The sequence below is a fragment of the Lacerta agilis genome, chromosome 3, assembly GCF_009819535.1.
Source record: "Lacerta agilis isolate rLacAgi1 chromosome 3, rLacAgi1.pri, whole genome shotgun sequence".
Lineage (NCBI taxonomy): Eukaryota > Metazoa > Chordata > Lepidosauria > Squamata > Lacertidae > Lacerta > Lacerta agilis.
In genome coordinates, this window is record NC_046314.1 from 34,568,230 (window position 1) to 34,589,108 (window position 20,879).

At 41.5% G+C, this 20,879-nt stretch overlaps 1 protein-coding gene across 1 annotated transcript in view; it reads right to left on the bottom strand.

Moving 5' to 3' along the window:
* Positions 1-20,879, bottom strand: part of COL9A1 (collagen type IX alpha 1 chain) — a 64,224-nt gene that overhangs the window by 40,435 nt on the left and 2,910 nt on the right. The window contains 10 exon segments of the mRNA XM_033143222.1: positions 1,497-1,536; positions 1,917-1,970; positions 3,915-3,977; positions 4,080-4,115; positions 4,539-4,613; positions 7,241-7,261; positions 7,994-8,077; positions 13,032-13,428; positions 20,046-20,178; positions 20,524-20,601. Of these exon segments, the coding sequence (XP_032999113.1) occupies positions 1,497-1,536; positions 1,917-1,970; positions 3,915-3,977; positions 4,080-4,115; positions 4,539-4,613; positions 7,241-7,261; positions 7,994-8,077; positions 13,032-13,428; positions 20,046-20,178; positions 20,524-20,601 (981 nt within the window).

Below are 20,879 nucleotides of genomic sequence, written 5' to 3' on the forward strand. Positions count from 1 at the left end.
TACAGGGTTCTGGATTCAATTTTTGCAGTATCTGAAGGCCAAATAAACATCATGTTTCTGTGTGTTATTGTTAATGCAGTGTGTGCACCTATTATTATGCAAATAGTTGCTGCATGGGTCTCAAACAGGATCAGTACTCTGGCACATAGGGAAGCTGACTTTAACCTTTCCTTTGCCACAATTCCAAAGAAAGATGAACATATTTGAAATGGGAGGAACACTCTCATTGGTTTGCACAATATAGGAAGGCCTTTTTATTGGTGGCTCCTCAGTTCTGCAGTTTAAGAAGTGTCTATTTACACAGGAGTTCACATCCTATAAATGTTTTGATTGATCTTTTATTAGTTTTCATATATTTTAAACTAGTGCTTGATGTACACTTAATTTGTTTCTGTATCTTCTGTTACCCATTCCCAGCCCTCTTGAATATGCTGGGCGATGACTTGGAAATGGGTGGGGCAGCATGAGTTGTTTTTTAACTCTGCACCAAGGCCACTTTTGTTCAGCTCCTTTCTCCTTGTGCACAGAAACACTTTCCACTCACACAAAGAAATATTTGGATTCCTGTCTCTTCAATATGTGTGTGTACAGTTCAAATATAAAGACAAGGTAAAGTCCAGCATGAACACCCATGTGATGCAGTTGAGGTGTTGGATTAGGAGATGGAAGGCCCAAGTTCAACTCCTCACTCAGCCATTAGTTCACTGGGTGACATTTGGCTTGCCACATTCTCTCAGACTTGCCTACCTCACAGGGTTGTGGTGAATACAGAATTGCAGGAAGGAGTTTAACACTGAGCTCCTTGGTGATGACTATGACAGAAGTATAACATCCTGCCCAGAGTGGCTGGGGCAACCCTGTCAGATGGGCGTGGTACAAATAAAATAATAATAATAAAAAATATCATCATGATAAGGCCAATCTGTAAATAAAACCTGACAATAGCTTAATAGCCCCTGTTTCTATGTACAGAATGGCTGCAGTTTTCCTTTCCAAGCACAGCTTTTCATGCTGATAATGCTTCTTTTCTGGGGGAGTCCATACCAACTCCCAATGATCAGGGTCTTTTTTAATAGCCTGAGGGGCAGAAGTAGGAAGGGGCCTTTTAAAAAAGCCCCATCCCAGAACTCTGGACAAGGTCCTTCGGATCCTCATCAGAAAATCCCCTGATCTTGTCAGCACAAGCAATCACTTTCAACCATGAAATACTACAGAGGTTGTTTTTAAAGGCCAGTTTCAGAAGGTTAGCATATAAAGGCTAAGAAGGCGAAGAAATTAAATCTGCTCTCTACTGATTTCAAGATAGAAGTTCTACTTTCTATGCTCTTCTGTTATTTTAGTCTTACTGGAAACTCCCTCAGGGATTATGAAAGTAGAGGGTTGGTTCTCCCCTCCCCCGCTCTGCTTTCCTCTTGGCCTTTGTTTACTGTTCTAAAGCTGAAAAGAAATTCATAGTATTGATTTTTTAAAATAGATACTATATAAAAATCTATTACGTACAGGCAGTCCACGGCCTCCAGGCAACCCAGGTTCACCCTGCAAAAAATAAAATGTATATTATTTGGGAGGGTCTAAAACCAGTGATATAGTGAGCAGAATAATAAGTTTTCATGTTGGAGGTAGGGGGACACAGTGGGGAACTTTCCATAATATTCCATAATATTATGGAATAGATTCCATAATATTTAAATCATGAATCAACAGCTAGTAAGTATCTTTAGATATTTACGAATGTGTTGTTGTTGTTGTTGTTGTTGTTGTTGTTGTTGTTGTTGTTGTTGTTTGTGTTTATATACTGCCCTATACCAGGAGGTCTCAGGGCAGTTCACAGAACAAAATCAAAATATAAAAGTCCTGTTAAAAAGTTCTGAGGCCAAAAAGCTGAAAGAAAACTTAATAATGGATTTTAAACTTACCTTTTGTCCTTTTGGACCAGCACGGCCTAGGGATCCATCTGGGCCTGTCAATCCCTTGTGGAAAGAAGCATATACTTTTATTACAGTAACAATTTCCTTTTAGTTCACAAGAAGGAACTGTTTATAAAATGTGCCAAGTTCCAAACAAGATAATTAGCTCAGTATAACATGTGTGCGCGCACATGTATTCATGTGTCTATGCACATGAGTGTTGCAGTTGGATCCAAAAGTTGCCTTGCTCTAGTAGTGGTAGGATTTATTTCCCCTCAGAGGAAGGAAGCTTTTTGGAAACAACCCTAAGAGAAAGCAGTGTGAAAACAGTCCCAGAAAAAGTTCTAAAATATGATGCTATCCAGATTCAAACTGGCCTGTGCCTGAGGCTGCAATCGTAAACACTCTGACCTAGGAAGGAAGCCCCATTGAAGACGGTGGGACTTACTTCTTAGTAAATAGGCACAGGATTGTACTGTGGAACTTGGCAGTTTGCCCAAGGTCAGTATTTTATGTTGTGTGTCTTTTCACCACAGACTAGGCCACAACCCAACAACTTAAATATTCTGAAGCCCACTGAAATAAATGGGCTTAAGCACAGCCAGCTTGTGTTGGACTGCAGCCTCCTCAGTCATTATTTAGAATTAACAGCAATTAACGAAAAGGCTTTAAAAAGTTCTGGATATCTTGCCAAACACCTATACTACAGCAGTCCTATATATTTCATTTTAATTACTCTGGAGAAAGAGGTTTGAAGATGGTGGCCCAAAAGAAAGAACCTCAGCTGAACAACCTTGCATGCACTTGAGGGTGTTTCTGCATGCTTACAAAGTGCTGTGTGCAAAACATCATAGAAATGTAGAGTTGGAAGGGCATAAATGCAGGTTCTTTTGTCCAACGTGGGGCTCAAGACCACAACCCTGAGATTAAGAGTCTCATGCTCTTCCGACTTGGCTATCCTCCCATGTAACTTGGAGTCTTGGGCATAGTTCCAGAGCCGTCTTTCCCATAGGGCTTAGTGGTGCGCAGCTACGGCCACCCCAACACTATCCGTGGTAATTTGGGGGCACTGGGTGGATATTTGCACCCCGGCACCGCATCTGCTAAAGATGGCCCTGCATAGTTCACAAGCATGTCCTACAAGTTGCCATTAAAAAAAAATCATGTGTAGAATATGACCTGTGCCACACAGGTTTCTACACAGTAGAGGGAGGGAAGGCACCACATATGACAAGCTCAAAGCTCATTCTCATGCCTAACTGCAGGTAGAGCTACATGCCATCATGAGGTTTGAAATGGGCTCACAATAACCAGGTGTACAATTAATTAATCAGCACCTGTATCTCTGCCAGTGTTTCAGAAGCAATTATTCATCCGCTAATGTTCCTTTCAAAAAAATCAGAAACTCCATTTGAAATGTGGGAATGTAAAGTGGGGAACGAACCTCAGAAATATTATCTTGCTTTCTCAGACAAAATATTATGAGGTATTAAAACACACAAAAAATGGCTTGGGGCCTTGTTAGGTGCAATACTTCTCCTAATCCTATCCCCAGTCCCAGCACCTCTCAGAAATCTGTGCTAACAAGTTGCAACACTGTCATTGGGCAGGGGAAAGATGGATCAGAGCCAGGTGCTGATTCAACCCAAGCAACCTCTGGATCCCTGCCTTGCATTCCCTTTCCTATTGCTATGCCCTGCCCTAAACAAGGAGGGCAGCTGCAGCACGTAGTACCTTTCCTGTTTGAATTCAAAGGAATTCTGGGAGGAATGAATCCTCTCCCGGAAGCTTAGCACATCAGCTGCTTTGCCCATTCCCCCGCCATTCCCCTAGAAACGCCCAGCCCGTCTGGCTCTGTTCCAGAAGGGACCGTATCTCAACTTGGAAAAATCCTGCTCAGGCTAAATGCCCTGGCTTGCTATTACAACCAGAGGCCTTTCAGATTGGTAGCAACATTTCACTGAGAGAGGTTCTGCCTAGCCCCAAAGAAGAAGAAAATCTACTCACATCAGCCCCAGGTATTCCTGGCAATCCAGGGACACCTGGTCTACCTGGTTCACCATCTGGGCCCTGCAGAAATGCATTGGAGATGGGGGGGGAAATAAGGCATTAGAAGAGAGGATACCTATGCATCCTTTGATAAAAGCATGGCGAGAGCTATCAGCCACTTACCGCAGGGCCCACAGGCCCATTAGGACCTCTGTCACCCTAGAGGAATAGAAGAGGAAAACGGCAAAGTAAGGATACTTTTTAAACCTGTCACATTTCCATATGCAAAAGCTTTATTCAGATATTCTTAGAAGAAATCCCTGATTGCTAGGACTGCAGAATCGCTGTTATAAATACTAATCGAACACAGTCCCTAATGCAATTTAAAAGATACACATTATATATGCCAATTTACTTCAAGCCACTAGCACGCCCCTCATGAAATGAGTTTTGGAATGCACATTTAGGATTCTTGGCACAAAATCCCAGGAACCAATTCCTTCCACCAGCTAGCAGTGGGTTACGGAGAGCTGACATACTCAAGTGTCACATGCTCAATACTGTATACTCAGAGGGACAGCTACAGGGAGGAATTCCTCGAGCGGGGATGACAGTCCAGCTTTATGCACAAAATAAACTTACGTCGATGCCGTCGATGCCAGGAACTCCGGGGGGGCCTGGCGGGCCAGGGGGGCCTTGTGGACCAGGGGGGCCTCTCTGGCAAGAAATAAAAGAGCACTTAAGACAGTGGAGCAGGAAGGCATAGAAAGCATACCAGAAATAGGGGAAAGGAGTAGAAGCTGAGAGCCAGCAGTTAAGGGCCACCACAGATTCATAGAATCGTAGAGTTGGGAGGGACCCCGAGGGTCATCTAGTCCAACCCCCTGCAATGCAGGAATCTCAGGATCCGTGACCAGAGTTCAGCTTCCCTGTCCCGGTGCCCAGATAACTTTAACTGTGCCACTGAATTGTGTTCCATTTTTCATTAAAGGTAAAGGTACCCCTGACCGTTAGGTCCAGTCGCGGATAACTCTAGGGTTGCGGCGATCATCTCGCTTTACAGGCCGAGGGAGCTGATGTTTGTCCACAAACAGTTTTTTCGGGTCATGTGGCCAGCATGACTAAGCCGCTTCTGGCGAAACCAGAGCAGCGCACGGAAACGCTGTTTACCTTCCCGCCGGAGCAGTACCTATTTATCTACTTGCACTTTGACGTGCTTTCGAACTGCTAGGTGGGCAGGAGCTGGGACCGAACAACGGGAGCTCACCCTGTTGCGGGGATTCGAACCGCCAACCTTTTGATCGGCAAGCCCTAGGCTCTGTGGTTTAGACCACAGCGCCACCCGCATCCCGTTTTTCATAAGGACTCTTTAAATCCCAACACTTTGACTACTCTTTCCTATGTTAATCTACAATTCAAAACGGACGCAGTCACATGCTGTAAATCTGGGACTTAGAGATTAAAATGTATCATTCTGCTCATCACTGTGTTTAGTGGTTTGGTGTATTTTTTTTCCAGATATCCCTAGAAGGTGCGTGTGCAATAGCAGCTATTTGCTATAGCAGCACACTGTGCTTTTCATTTCCCCCATACATTCTGAAGAGAAAAGTCGACTTCCCAACCATGACTACACCAGTGATTAAATGTAATAAAACAGTGCTCTTTGGATCAGATGTCCACCAATTTCCTTCCTTTGTAAATAATAATAATAATAATAATAATAATAATAATAATAATAATAATAAACTTTGAGAGGAAATAAACTGACCTCTGCAAGTAACCCCCAGGAAATTTCTATGCTTTACCTTACCAAGAGAGATCAGCATTATGCCTACACATCCATATTGATATTCTAAAAGGCACGTATGATGAAAGTTTCAAAAACCTCCCATCATGGTCCTGTGTATAATATGTTTTCTTCTGTAAGAGTTTTCTTCTAAAAATAGGACCTACCTCCCCCCACCTTTTTTTTTTCAACAACCTTCCTAAATCCCTTTCAAATATGCTGCTTTCTATGTGAAACTTCAGTGTGCGCCTCATTTCCCCCCCAAAATAGTTTTGGGGAGGGCCCTCAGGTTCTACAACATACTCCACTGTTTCCTTTTTATGACTAAAATTCCAACTGCCAGGCAACAGTTAACTTCACAATAGGTGCTTTGTGAAGCAAACCTTTAAGCAGGCCCCTTTCACTCCCCTCACACCTCTTGCAGAGAAGGTGAACTACTGACACTAAAAGCAGGGGTGCAGATTTGCCAGGCAGTTTCAGGCTGTGAGAATGCCAGTTCTAGACATAATTCTTGTGTTTCCTGCCTTCTCAGATGGCATTTTAAAAAAGACTGCTTTTCCTCAGACAGCCTGCCACAAAGTAGCTTATCCTTGCTTTGCTAAACCAGTGAGTTTCTTGGGCATGACCCTTTTCATTTTCTCTGTAAAGGTGTTCATAAATAATAGAAAATAAAACATGGCTAAGATCTGTAAAACAATAATCATTAAAATGATGTATCACTTTATGTAGAATCATCCAAAATAACTACCACTTCTGCTTGGTTCCATAGTCACAATGGCTATCACAGACTGGAATCCCCACTTCATGTATAAAACACAGATAAAAGATCGAACATTTACCACTCTCTTAAAATGATGCCGATTCTTGTTTTTAAAAAGGTTGCTTAAAGAAGGGGCAACATATCCATATTAATTCCTCATGGACATCCACAATGACCTATTGAGTTGGATCCAGACCAAGTTCGATGAACTTAGGTCACAATGAAATCTATGGGATTAAAGGGTGACTAACTTGTTCCACTGATTTCCATGGAACCTCATTTCACATACCTACCTTAGTCCTGACCTGACCCACTGCACTGAACTGAATAAAAAGTATTCGATTGAGCTAAAAATTATATTCAGGAGGCAGGGGTGCCAGATTTCAACATGGGATGAGGGGTGGACTGTTCAATCACTGCACAGGCCAAAGGAACAGGCACTACTGAAGCCAGAAATTGTGTTCTGCATAAATGGTACCTCTGCAAAGCTGTCTGATCTAGGGTAAAGGAACTAAGAACTGCCTTGTAGAACCAAATCTTCATCTATTCAAGCATCATGTTTCTTAAAAGCAGCCAACCAAATAAATGATCCAGGGAAGTTCACTAGCACGGCACAATAATTTCTGCATATTTTCCAACATAATTACAGCATAATTACAAAAATACATATTAGCGGTTCCTTTGATTGCAAAATAAAGAGGGAAGGGGGGGGAGCAGAGTGCTGATAGATGAGAACAGTGAGCATATAGAAGCACTTTATCCTCTGCACTGGGCAAGCATCCTGCCTTTAAAACTTACCTTGACGGCTGTCTGGCTTATCTGAAAAGAACAAGAAAAAGTCAGGCAAAACTTACTTGAGAAAGGCAAAGGCAAATGACTTGCAGGAAAACCCCAAGGAGGCAGGAAAACCTCTTGCCTGGAACACTGAGAGCCATGGACTCGTCTTTGACTGCCTCAGATGGATTTTAGGATGTTAAAAAATCACCCCCAGAAGGACCCCTCCAGAACACCTAGAAAGGCACAGTCTGCAATAGGCACAGTTATTCTGCTAATGAATGGCTGTGGAGGAGGGTAACAGAGATTGGAGGAAACCTGATGGCTAGAAAGGAGGGATTGAATGACACTGGCTTTTTAACCCTTTGCCCTGCAGCCAGCAGCCTGCATCTTCCAGCAACTTTTGGCTTGATCTATGTTTTGAGCAGAATGATCAGGCAAGGATTGTTGCAATTCTTTTCCCCAGCCCGTTATATCACTAGAAAGGAAATGCATTAAGGCACTTTGAATCCCCCAATGTTCTAAAACTAAGGCTGTGCACAAACTCTCATTTACTCCGCAATCAGTGCACACCCACTTGTTTGGGAAGCAGTGTACACGTGAAGTACACAGTCTATAATCTAGCCTGTCGTTTCTTGTGAAACACTGTGTTCTTATGCATCCCCCCCCCAAAAAAAACCCAGCTCTGATCCAAATTGAGAAAAAGAATGACCTAGCTGCATTTTAAGCTGATGATGTGTACACAGCCCAAGTGCAAACCTTACACTACAATCTTACCGAACTCCGAGCTGTAAGTTCACCGCAAGTTTCTCTCTGGGGTCGTTGAGGGTCACAATGAATCATCATCCACTGGATCTCAAACTAGGGACAGAAACAGGGAAGGTGGTTTACCTTTTCACAGTGGTTTAGCAACAGCACCATTCTAACTCACTAACCTTTAACATCCTTTTAAGTGTTGGATGATTATTTCATTGATTTCCAAGCCTTCCCTTTCCTGAAGGCTGGATACAGATAGCAGCATTTCCTCATCCCTTTGATCCTCACAAACTTGTGAGGTAGGTAGTAATTGCCTCCATTCTGTGGGTGGAAATGGAGGCTGGCAGAGCGATTACTCAAAGACCGCTTGATGGATAAGCAAACTGTCCCCAGATATTTGAACGCAAAACTCAGTCTCTGCATCACACCGGTTTAGAGCAGTGAATTACCATGCTAAAAAAAGAATGACGCCAAAATGTGACCAGAATGCATTCCTTCCAAATGGCCACATGAATGTGCAAAACTTCTGAATGGCCCCTAGAATGCATTAAACCAAGGGTTTATTTATACAGTTGCCTTTAGGGACCTGATCAAAATGGCCAAACAAAAAAGTACTGCATATAGAAGTTACTCTTCCTGGATGTATTAGCATATGAATAAACAGATGGGCAAAAGGGTACTAGCAAAGTATCTCTATATCCTGTGAAGACATCCCAAGAGAACCCTGCTGTGTGTGAACTGCATTCATATAACTAATTCTGATGAATTAAATCCTTAAATTGCTTTCTTGTACCTGTGTTTCTTAGTATGTTTAATGGAGGGACAAATTACAGATATAGTCTTTTCTATAAGGAATGCATCATTTAACTAATCTGTGTCTGTTAGTATGTTTAATGAAGGCATAAAACAGAAATGTATAGTCCTTTATCAAAGGGAATTTGTAACTTTACCATTCTACATCTGCTCAAGAGGTAAAAGGCTTTTGTGTGTATCAGCTGTACGGGAAGAACATGTCTATTTCTGAATAGACCCCTCCAAAATGGTTCACATTACTTTTCTTGGACAGAAAGGATCTGAACTCAGATCTCTTAACAAAGTTTTATAAAGAGACCCTCACTGGTTCTCAGTCAAATTCCAGTTGTGCTACTCAGATTAAGAAAATGGTAATGCCCTTACCCATTTGAGTCTAAGAACCATAGTATTCCGCCATATTCTCTAACTAGTACAAATTTATTTCTACATTATTCATACAATCAATGAGACTTTTAAGTCTGAACTCCTCTAAGATAATATGCAAAAATCACCTTTATTCCCAAACATGGTTTTGCATTTCTCTGGGGCATTTCACAAATTATCTCCTACCTCTTATAATCATTATAAGTGATTATGGTTTCATTTTCTCTCCATATTCTGGAGTTTCTAGGTTTCCAGCATTTAGAGTACATTTGCTTTCCTAGTGTTACTATCTCTCTTACATCCTTATTGCACATTTCACATGCATAACTGATTGCAAATTACTTGGACCTGCCATTGAAGTGAACAGAAACTTCCAAGCGTGTTTCGGATCAGGGTTTTAGTTTACATCTAGCTGTTACTTTTATATCATTAAATCTACCAAGAAACTCTTTGTTCTCAGAAATCTCCAGACAGGCAAACAATCAAGGGAATGTGTGTCCTGACTTTCCATGCTGGTATTATAAGATTTATAATGATGTGATACAAGCAATTTAGCATGGATTTATTAATGATCCCTAGGATCTGCTTAATTCCATTATTTTTATAATCATCTGCAAACCAAGGTACCTTTAACTATTATTTTTAATTACTCCTGACACCTATGCTTTTGATGAGCTGGTTTGCATAATATGGTGGGCTAGTGTATACATAATACAACCCATCTCTTAACTATGGTGGAAGGTTCAAGCACAGGGTGCGAAACCATGTGCTCCTTCTCCCCGGCCCCTCCCCTCTCAGGCATGAATCTTCTGTTTGCTTCAGCAATGTCAACAACACTAAACAGGATTTGCACCCTTAACCAAAGTTTGGAAACCAACTTCAAAATGTTTCTAACCTAGTTAGAAACAGTAAGTCCTGGTTAGCATTAATCGTAGCTAAGTGTCAATGTAAATCTTAACAGAAGTTAATAGAAATGTGGGAATTAATGCCGGGAAGCCCAGGTACTGGGTGAAGGGAATATGCAGTTCACCAGCTAAGTAATGTGTATTTAAAAATGCACATGCTATAGTAATGTGTGTATATAAATGCAGATATATTACTGTATTACATTACAGATAAAACCACAATGTACAGAATACTGATTTGCACCTTTCGCCCCTGCACCATCCCCGATGCTTAGAGTCTGAAGATTAAACTTTTTCAACCATCATTTGAATTCCCTATGCAGATAATCAACTTGTAGGCATCACTGGTTATATTGCCACCTAGTGGGTGATTCGGCTGAATCCAAAGGTGTCCACAGTTCTTACACTACTGTCAATGAGCAAAAGATGTAGCCACCTGATAGTTTCCTTTATGTAAATAAGACTTGTGGTCAGTGTAATGGAGGTCAGTGTTTTCAAGTGGAGTAGTCGGTGCATTTCATGAAACAGGATGTGATGTCTGCAGCTCTTAACCTATTTATCCTGGAGTGAATATCCCCTTGTTACAAACCTCAAAGAATGAATAAGGACAGCTCTACAGAGATGAATGCTTCCAAAAAAGCAGAGGGGATATAACAAAAGGCTGTCAGCCAGCAGTGAGCAAAGCCTTTGGAAGCATGTGGGAAGAATAATTGCTGCAGCCAACAAATCATTTAAGCCAATGTCCTCGGCTATGTGCCAGTTTAGGCCCATTATGGTCAATTCATGTAGGAGTCTAATCAAAATGCAATAACACAAGAGCAATTTCCTTCATCTGCAGACAGGTATTAAGAATATTAATGGAGCAAATAAGTTTAGACAGGATGGGCAGCCCAATTCTAAGTGGGTGCTGTAAGCTACAGCAGCAGAACTGTATATCTAAAATGGAATTCAATTTAGACAGAAACCATGTGGCTCTGTTTTGCCTTGTGATTTTTCAACAGCTAAAAGAGGCCTTTAGCAGCAGATACTGTATTCCTCAGCATTCTGACATGACACTCTGGAAGCTCTTTGGATCCCTTCATGCTTTCCCACCCACACCCCAATCTCACCTTTTGGCACAGTTTAGCTGAGTCATGGGCAAACTCCACAAAACAGGAAGTTCAACACATATAGCTAAAAATTACCTGTTTGCTTCTGCTTGATGAACAGCTTTGCCTCAGCTACAGTAGCAAACTAGCAAACTGAGATTAGCCCTGTTGCCTCTAAAGTGGAATCCAATTGAGCCCAGTGAAGTAAAATGCCGGGCTGCTGTTTCATTAACTTGACATTAGTCAAATAAAGGACCATTGCTTTGCCTATTCATAGGTCAACATAACCACAGTCATCCACATTAAACTTGATATTGATATTTGTTTGTTCTTAAACAATTTATTCAAATGTGGGCCAACTTCCACTTCCTTTCAAACATGCACACAGTGGACCATTTTAAGATTTTGCTCCTTATAATTACTACCACTCATAGTGCCACTGCAAATTATTTGTTGACTACCCACGGAAGTGATCACGCAAAAGGTAAGAAGTTAAGCAGTCTTTCCTCTGTTTGCTCTTCTTGCTTCCCATTAAAAACAGCAACAACAGTGGGATAGAGGGGAAAGAACAATCACACAATTGCATGCTCATGCACAGCTGATCCCCGATGAATCCACCTAGCTCCTAGTAAGGCATTATTGTACATAGGATGTGACCCACCTGCAACTACCAGAAATAAGATAGAAAATATCATTAATCCAAATTAATTACACTACAAATTTAGTAAAATAGGGGTGAATTAGTAAATAAAAAGGCCTTACATGTGTGCATTCTTTTAATGCCTCTATTTGCTTTCTATGGAACAAAACATGTTTGTTTTTGAAATAAAAGTGCAGCATGACTCATTATCCAAAAGAAGTGTTTCCACACCTTCATGGTACAAATTATTTTCTATCTGTCATAGACGGTAGGTACTTCACACTTATTTACATACTTCACACCAATCGCAGTTCATCTCTGAAAATAAATATGCTCATACAGTGTCACAGCTGAGGTTCCTGAATACCAACTTTCTTAGCGGAAGAACAGAGAAGAAAGCACTTCAAAAATTACTATGATCAGAATAATTTAGTAACAGTTTTCTCAGGCAAAGCAATTATTGCTTCTGCATTGTGATGTCATAAGCAAGGAGGTCTGACTATGTCTGAAGATTCCGAACCTCTGGCCCTACTGCAGTTACAGTATTTCAAAACAAAGTAGTGATTTTATTCTATGAAATGTTATCTTGTGGGATTGTGTGTGTGTGTGTGGAGGTCATGTTCTGTGGTGATCATTGCAGAAAGAAGGCCAATATCATTTCTTTCCTGAGGTTTTGAAATTAACGGGACTATAGCTCAAATATAATAAATATTACTTTCAATGGATACCCCACATAAATCAGTTGAACTTTTAATGTCACCGAGAACACAATTAATTCTTATAAGCTGCTTAATCATAATAAAGTTTAAAGATGGTCACGTTCACTGCAAATGTGTAAAGGTTTGGTGGCTTTTAATTATGCTTTGTAATGAGTTGAGGTAAGTCTTGTACTTAATTCTTTGGCAGAACATTAAATCCACAATCCATTATAATTTGGTTTATTAAATTATCTATTGTTTTCAGAATTGTTCCCCCCCTCCTTCCCCAGTATCTACAGGGTTCTTAAAGGATCAGTACAAGCAACTTTCCAGATATATGACTATAATAAGGTTTTCTAATTTAAAGCTTGTTAAAAGATAATCAATGCTTCCCTATAATATCAAAATCCCAGAGCCATATCTTACTGCTCCATTTGAAAAATATATGTTGTGATGCCAACCTACATCTATCCCCCCACCCTGTCCCACAAAAAAGTCAAAGGAAAGCTAAAGGAAGTACTTTTTTTGTAAATGTAAATGTTTAAAACTTACCGGAACTGAAATTTGAGGATTTTCTTTCAGTTTTCCCAGTGTGGTAAAGCCATCAACGTTGATCTTTCCTCTTGGTTTTATGGCTAAAGTCTGGATCTGAGTACAGTCAACATAAAGAGTGACAGCACTCCTTTCTATGCCAACCATAACCTTATGCCACTGGGAATCAAAGAGATATGGCAAATCCAGAAACGTTGCTGTTTGGAGACTTCCATCAATCCCTTTATATGAGTACTCAAGAGACTTGGCTTGCCCATTAAACTTCAATCCAACTTGCTCTTTTCCAGAAGAGTCTAGAACCTGCCAAATGCTCCAATACTTCTGAAGAGTAGTTCCAGCCATTCGAAAAGTAGTTAGAATGGAATATTCATTAGGTAATCCATTAGGATACAAAGACCTGTATAGGATCAAAGTAAAGCAGGATTGTTGTTTATTTACTCATCTGATTTAGCATTTAGGGTGAACTGTCAAAATGGAAAGATGACTCATTCAGTAGAGCATGAGACCCTTAATCTCCGGGTTTGAGCCCCACATTGGACAACAAATTCCTGCATTGCAAAGGGTTGGATGAGATGACCCTCATGGTACCTTCCAACTCTACAATTCTATGATTCTATGAGAGTTGACCACCTCAGGGCAGCATCCTCCCACTATTAGTTTTGTCCCAGTCTGAGCCATCAACTCTTTACTGCTTTACTGCTGGCCAAAGGAATTGTGACTCAAAAATATTAGCTCTTCCTATGTCACAAACAAGACAAGGCATCATGCTTATGACCTTTTAGCCAGTAACAGTGAGGTGAACTAAACCAAATCAATCCCGATCAACAGCAAGCCCATTTAGGCAATGGTGACCACATTTAAAACTTTCTATGCATTATTATTATTATTATTATTATTATTATTATTATTATTATATTTTAAATGTATTTTAATGTTTGGTGGAAGCCGCCCAGAGTGGCTGGGGAGACCCAGCCAGATGGGCGGGGTACAAATAAATAATAATAATAATAATAATAATAATAATAATTACTGCCAGTAAAGTTACGTTACTGAATTCACAGACACATGATTAAAGCCTTAAGTTCCTTCCTGACTATATTTGAGACGTGCTCCTGCAGTCTTAGCTTTGCTGGGTGGATCAGCACTCAGGCTCCACTCCCTGTTTGAATATTTGACCATCATGTGTTATGTCAGAAGGCAACAACTGCCGCATACTATAGCTGCATACACAGCATTTATTTAAAGCGTTGTTCTCCCCACCCCAAACTATCCTGGGAATTGCATGTTGTTAAAGGTGCTGGGAACTGTAGGGCTGTGAGGGGTAAATTACAGTTGCCAGGATTCTTGGGGGTGTGTGTGTGTGTTCTGAATGTGCTTTAAAAAATACATAGCCTATGGCAGAGCTGTCAAGTGAAGAACTGACTCTTTTCTCATATTGTTCTTCCTTCCTCACCTTTAAAAATGGCTTGAAGCCTATTATTATTATTATTATTAAAAAAAAAAACTCCAGATGCTTTTACAGCTTTCCCTACTGGTTCCTTTTCTGTTCATTTCCGCTTCCTGTTCCCTTCTTACCTGTTTTAATTGGCCTTTATATGTGTTTATGCTATTACTCAAAGGACTGGCATAAGCTAAATGATGGCGATACTAAACAACAGCAATTATTTTTATTTACAACCATGATGATAGACTTATTAAATCTACCATAAATATTTCCCAGTTTCAAAGCTACAATTAAGGCCAGTTTATTACATGGTAGAAATGTTATCTGCGTGTGCTTGGGTCAAATGCCATCAATGCTGAAAAGATCATGTGATTGACTTGTCTACGTTTGCTGCCTATGAAGTCTCCAGAACCATTATCAATGGCTTTAAAGCCTCAAAAAAATTGAATCCTCAATCGACCTGTAAAATGCTGGCTCTCAGATCACATTAATTAGCACTGTGGTTGTGTGGCAAATGTGGGATGATAAACCATTATCAATGGCTTTAAAACCTCAAAAAAACTGAATCCTCAATCCACCTGTACAATGCTGGCTCTCAGATCACTTTAATTAGCAATGTGGTAGTGTGGCAAATGTGGGATGATAAATTCTGGTAAAAGGATTCAATGTCTCAAAGTGGACCTTACATTGTTTTGGGGTTTTTTGGTCTTTGTGTTGTTCATAAAAGTTGACCATACCCCTCATGTGCCTCCATGGTTAATGAATTAAAGATCCCCTCTTATGTATATCCTTTACATAGCATATTAGAAATATTCTAGCAAATATTTTAAAAACGTATCTAAGCTAAGCTATTCCAACCCCCTAGCCCCCAGCATGCAAATTCTTTATTGTTTGGCAAGGCTCCTTTAAGGGATGAAGGAAATTTCAGTGGTTCCTATTTGCATATCTCCAAGGAAACCTTGGAAACTAATGTAAGAATAAAAACGAAAGGATTATCAGTTTTGTTTCAGCAATTTTTCCTCTTCTCAGTGAACAGCGCAAAGTGAATTCTTTATCACTGTTTCTCTTTCCCCCCAGCAATTCAATGTTCACTTTGAATTGCAATTATTTACCATCAATATTTTATTATTATTTATCCTATGTTTATTATTTATTTAACCCTCTCCTCCCCAAGAAGCGTAAGCTGATTTTCTTTTTTCATTGTTGGATTGCTTCATTTCGGGCACTGTGTTATACTACAGCTACTGTTCAAGAGACTTCAGTTCATATCCTTCCTCTGTTGTTAAGACACTAAGCTACCTATATCACAGGATAATTGTGAGGAATAGAGTAGTGGGATAATGTGCACTACTCTTGCAAGGAAGATGGGTTGTAAATGTAACAGTGTTTTGTCCTACTTTTGTTTTTGTGTCCATCTCCACTAAAGTCACACTTGGGGTAGGGGAACCTAACATGCTCAGTAATCCTAGTATAGTAGAGGCTGCTGGATCTGTTATAGAGGCGGTAGAGGTGCCATTTCAACAGTTTTAAATATTTATCTTGAAAATCCAGACCCAGTGATGCCTCAGCAGTTTTCCAAAGTCTGGAAACAGGTGTTCTTGAACTTATGTGTTCTTAAATTGTTAATTGCTTGCAATAATGCCATAGGGCGGCAAAAAGATATGCTGACATAGGAACAAGAGGATGCAACCCTATTGCTGTTGCGGGATCAGCTATTCAACATCTGGCACTGCCTTTCCACCCTGGGAGGAAAAATCTACCAACAGCCAAGACTTCAAGTACTAAATTATTTGAGCAACATCACTCTGCTCTTGCTGTCTGTACATTCAGAGGATAAGCAGAGCTCCTTTATCTTTTCCTTTTATACTTAAAAACTCATAGCATAAAACCCAAACCAAGATAGTATTGTTATATATGGCTCTCTGCGTTTGAGAGATGCAGTCTCTTCATTGCACAACAGGGACTATATTACTATAACCTTACACAGCCCAGTCCTACAAATCATCACCCAGTGATTTCAGTCTTTACTACCACGTTAAGTATGCATAGGATTTCAGCCTTAATGCTTTTTATCTAATGCAATGTTCCTTATTGTGAACATGATTACAAAGAAAGGATCTCAGCCACCGACTCAAAAAAGATTAAAAGCATCAAAATTTGTTATGTGTATTTGGTGTTGATTTTAGCAATAAATGAAAAGTAACACCAGGGTTAACAACATGGTGTCCTCCCAGCTACTGCTGGGCTACATGTGCTTCTCTGAACTCATTATATACGCACATACACACACACACACCGGTCTTCCTCCTAGCAAAGAAGAAGTGATGTCAAGGGGAAATGATGTCACTGGGCTTGAATGGATGCATAGTTCAACCACTCTGACCTCCACTGCACTGACAGCACCCTCTTTTAACTCAGCAGATCACCTCTAATCTTGCTTTACCTGTTGAGAGACTATGGCAAATCTAAGAAATGGGGTGGGGGTGCAGAGGGAAATCTCATACACCCATCACAGATATAAAACATAAGTACTTATGTATTAATGCAGGGTTGCCAACCAGTAAAATAGAAGGTACTTATAGAAACAAAATGTGTCATAGCTTCTTAGGCAGGTATAGCTTCTTAAAGTGACCCTTTTGTGACAAAACACTTGTAAATAGTCTAGTACTCCGTCTGATATGTTTGAGACAAAACTGTCACACCTGCTTTGCTCTGTGGCACCCTTGAGGTTAGAAGACTTTTAGTTCGTGATATCCAATTCCCAATGTAATACCAAAAATGAGTTTGAACTTTTTGGGGGGAGTGGGTGGGTAGGACTAACAACACTGAAGGACTGCAACCCCTGCCCATAACAACAAAGCAAAGAATGGATAGCATATATATATAGGAATGCACTGCAAAACCAATCTGCTTCATCCTATAAGCAAATCTGTAACAGAAGAATAACCCTGAGCGGCTCTTTCAGCACCGGTTTTGGTGAACAGCACCGCTGCAACTGCTTGAAGCCACCAGGTGGCACGCGATTCAATCACTGCTTTAAACTGCTGCATTCTATAAGGCAGTGTTTTTCAACCTTTTTTGGGCAAAGGCACACTTGTTTCATGAAAAAAATCACGAGGCACACCACCATTAGATAACAATAATAGTAGTAGTAGTAATAATAAAAATGATAATTCTTCTCATGTCTGAATTGAGCATGTGAAGATGGCGCACCTTGCCCCGCCCCCACCAGGCTAATAATAATAAATAACAACTATAGTACTAGTCAGGACTCTCCCCCCAGCCACAGGAACTCAGTTCTGGCACCTCTCAGGTGGGTGCCTTCGCCATTATAAGAGAACGAGGGAAGGCGTCCGTGATGAGTTCCAGGCTCCAGCACCTCTTTTTCTAGAAAAATAGCATTGGTAGCAGCAGATGCCCCAATGCTAGGTAGGCAGCAGAGGTAGGAGGCGGTGTCATAGCGGCGGCCGCCTCGCCCCGCACGGCCCACGGGGGTCAGCCAGTTGCTCCACTCGCGCAGTGCCCAGATGTTGGGCACGCAGCTCAGGTGTCGGCACAGCTGCAAGAAGCTGCCGGGCTGCCGCTGCACCCGCAGCCGCCACTCAGCCAGTCCCGAGGACGGCGGGAGGCGCTCGGCTGGCAGCAGGCGGGCCGGGCCCGCGGTGGTAGCGGCGGCGGCGGCATCAGCCACCGGGCCGGGCAGTACCAAGAGGACTCCGGCTTCTTCGAAGGCCTCGCGGATGGCGCAGAGGCGGAAGGCCACGTCTCCCGGCAGCGGCGAGCCCAGCTCCGGGCGCTCAGCGGCGAAGAGCGGCGCCCTCGGGCACTCGCCCCGCACTGAGCCCAGTCCGCAGCGCGGCCCGCCTGCCAGCAGCTGCAGCCAGTCGGACGAGAAGTCGGCCGCATCCGCCACGCCGCTCGCGAAGACGTGAGCACTGGGCAGGAAGGCGCTCCGCGGGCTCCGCCGCAGGAGGAGCAGCTCATAGTCAAAGGCGCCCGCCGCCGCCGTGGGCCGAGGGGGAGACGCGCCCAGCCCACCTGCCGCTAGCAGCAGCGTCGCCACCTCCCGCCAGTGCCGCAACCGCCAGCCCATGTTTTCCCACGGAACACCAGGCAACATCTCGCGGCACACTAGTGTGCCGCGGAACAGTGGTTGAAAAACACTGCTATAAGGCAAGACAGTGAGTCCTTTCAACCATACCCAGACAAATTACAGGAAAGCTAGCCCATTTCCTGCATAATAGCTGGCTGCTGTTGTGCTCCAGACTAATATTAAAAATAATTACATGCTTCATATATGAATAAACGATAGTGTAGGGCGTTGAGGTGTAACGGCTTTATTAGCAGGATTCTGGAGCGGCTGTATTACTCACAGTCAGGCTAGGCAAGTTGCGTAAAATGTGCTATAGCCTCATCTAAGGTGGCTTCTGCAATTCGCTCACAGATTAAACACCCACTATTAAATTTGTGAACCTGGAATTGATGCCTGTAAATATAATCTGCTGTGCTGCACCTTGGTAAGCCACCATGCCACATTCTTTCCCCTAGCTCACAAAATATTCTAATTGTGGCAGAAATGTTTTAAAAGTCTAACATGTTCCACATTGTAAGGTGGGAATATATCTTGCCCTAATAAATTGTTGTATATGCTAACATATCATTTCTCTTTAATTTTTTTTTTTAATACTGGAAAAACAAGGACAAATGTAGCCAGTTGAAAGGTTTGCCAATGTCAGGCTTCCTGAAGTCTGTGCAAAACAGTGTTGGGTCTCTTGTTAATTTGTGAATATCACCGATTTCAACTGACCGGTTCACACAATCACGTGTGCTGGGTACTTGAGTAGCAGTTGCAAATCTATGCAATTATCAATGGTGGGGTTGGAGTGAATTTAGTTAGTGAAATATGCATAAGTGAAAATGCATATTCAGTAGTCTCTTTTCTTTTGCTGTTTTAATAGTGGTGGAGAAGCTGCAGGGCAATGCTTGCTTGGGTGACCCTGTCGGATGTCTGTACAAAAAAAGTGTAAGATATTCCCCATAAAATTTAGTACCTGTCTTATGAGATAGTAAGGTACTGTACTCAACATCTCATTACTCAGAGAATTACCACTCAGTTACTTGCAGCTGAATGTGTGAAGCTCCTTGACTGGGAATTATTGTGCTAGAGACAGCATGGGGCGATATGACCCTGTCTGTCTGGCTATGAGGGCTATTTCACACATGGAAGTTGGGACTTGATACTGTGGGCTTCAATTAATGAATATAGGAACTCACCCTTGGTAATCTCTGGAAACAACAGAAAGGCTCAACTGGGAAAGAACGCAGCATGTAGAGTAGCTGCACAAGCACTTCACTCCGAATTCAGATCCTATTTGCATGCATCACAACACAAACAGCTGGTGTACACAATAAACTTGGGTGGCCTCACCCAGAAGCAAAAGGGAATTAATTCGTGGGATGGAGGGCACAATTTACATCTTGCAAGGTAGTTTGCCCCGCTAAGTAAATGGAGAGTTGTGCATTTAAACATAGATTTAAAAAGAAATAATGAAAGCAACTGTATAGATTACCTAGTTGGGATCCTGAAGTCTACATTTGTGCTTAATTTGTAAGCCACTTGTAAAGCTGTGGAGCCCACCACACGCTGGATGATGCCTCTGGAAGCAGCTTTATCAAGTTGGAACTGTGAAATCAGGTCATATCCTAAAGGAACAAATATGCACATTTTAAAAATCTTCTATTGAGCAATCATGTAGCTTGAAAACCTAGCCTGAGTTTTCCCTTTGGTCTCTCTTTTGATATGAACTCTCCTGCTGTTTTAACTTGTTTTTTTAAAAAACCTGTTTTAAATTAAATTAAAACATTTGGTTTTTTATGTAGCTTGTTTTTAATAATGTGATGAGACATCTTGGACATCATGATTGACATGAGGAAGCGAGATAATAGACAGATAGCTTATGCAGCCGAATACTACATTTGGAAGGATGCAGTTTTCAAAAAGGAGGTCTGAAACAATTTATTTGAAAGACGTCGTTAGTGTATACTTGCCTGGTAGATCATCTTGGCGAAACCTAGTTGGTGGGCAGAGGTCAGTCTTTGTGTTGGAATTGAAGGTAAGTGGAAATCCTGCAAGAAACACCAAACACAGGAATCTATGTCCATTATTTAATTATCAGTTTATCAGCCTAACCTACCTGTGATGGTCCCACTGCAGGTTACATTCAAAAACAACAATAAAAACCCTTTACCTTACAAAACCCAAAACCAACCTTCATGCTGTTGAATAGCCTTGGACGTTGAGTCATATCCTTGGATGTTTACTTCATAGAAATTTATAGTGGATTATTGTGGATTTTAGGAAATGTAAATTGAATATTCAACCACTTAATATCGAGGGGAAGTGT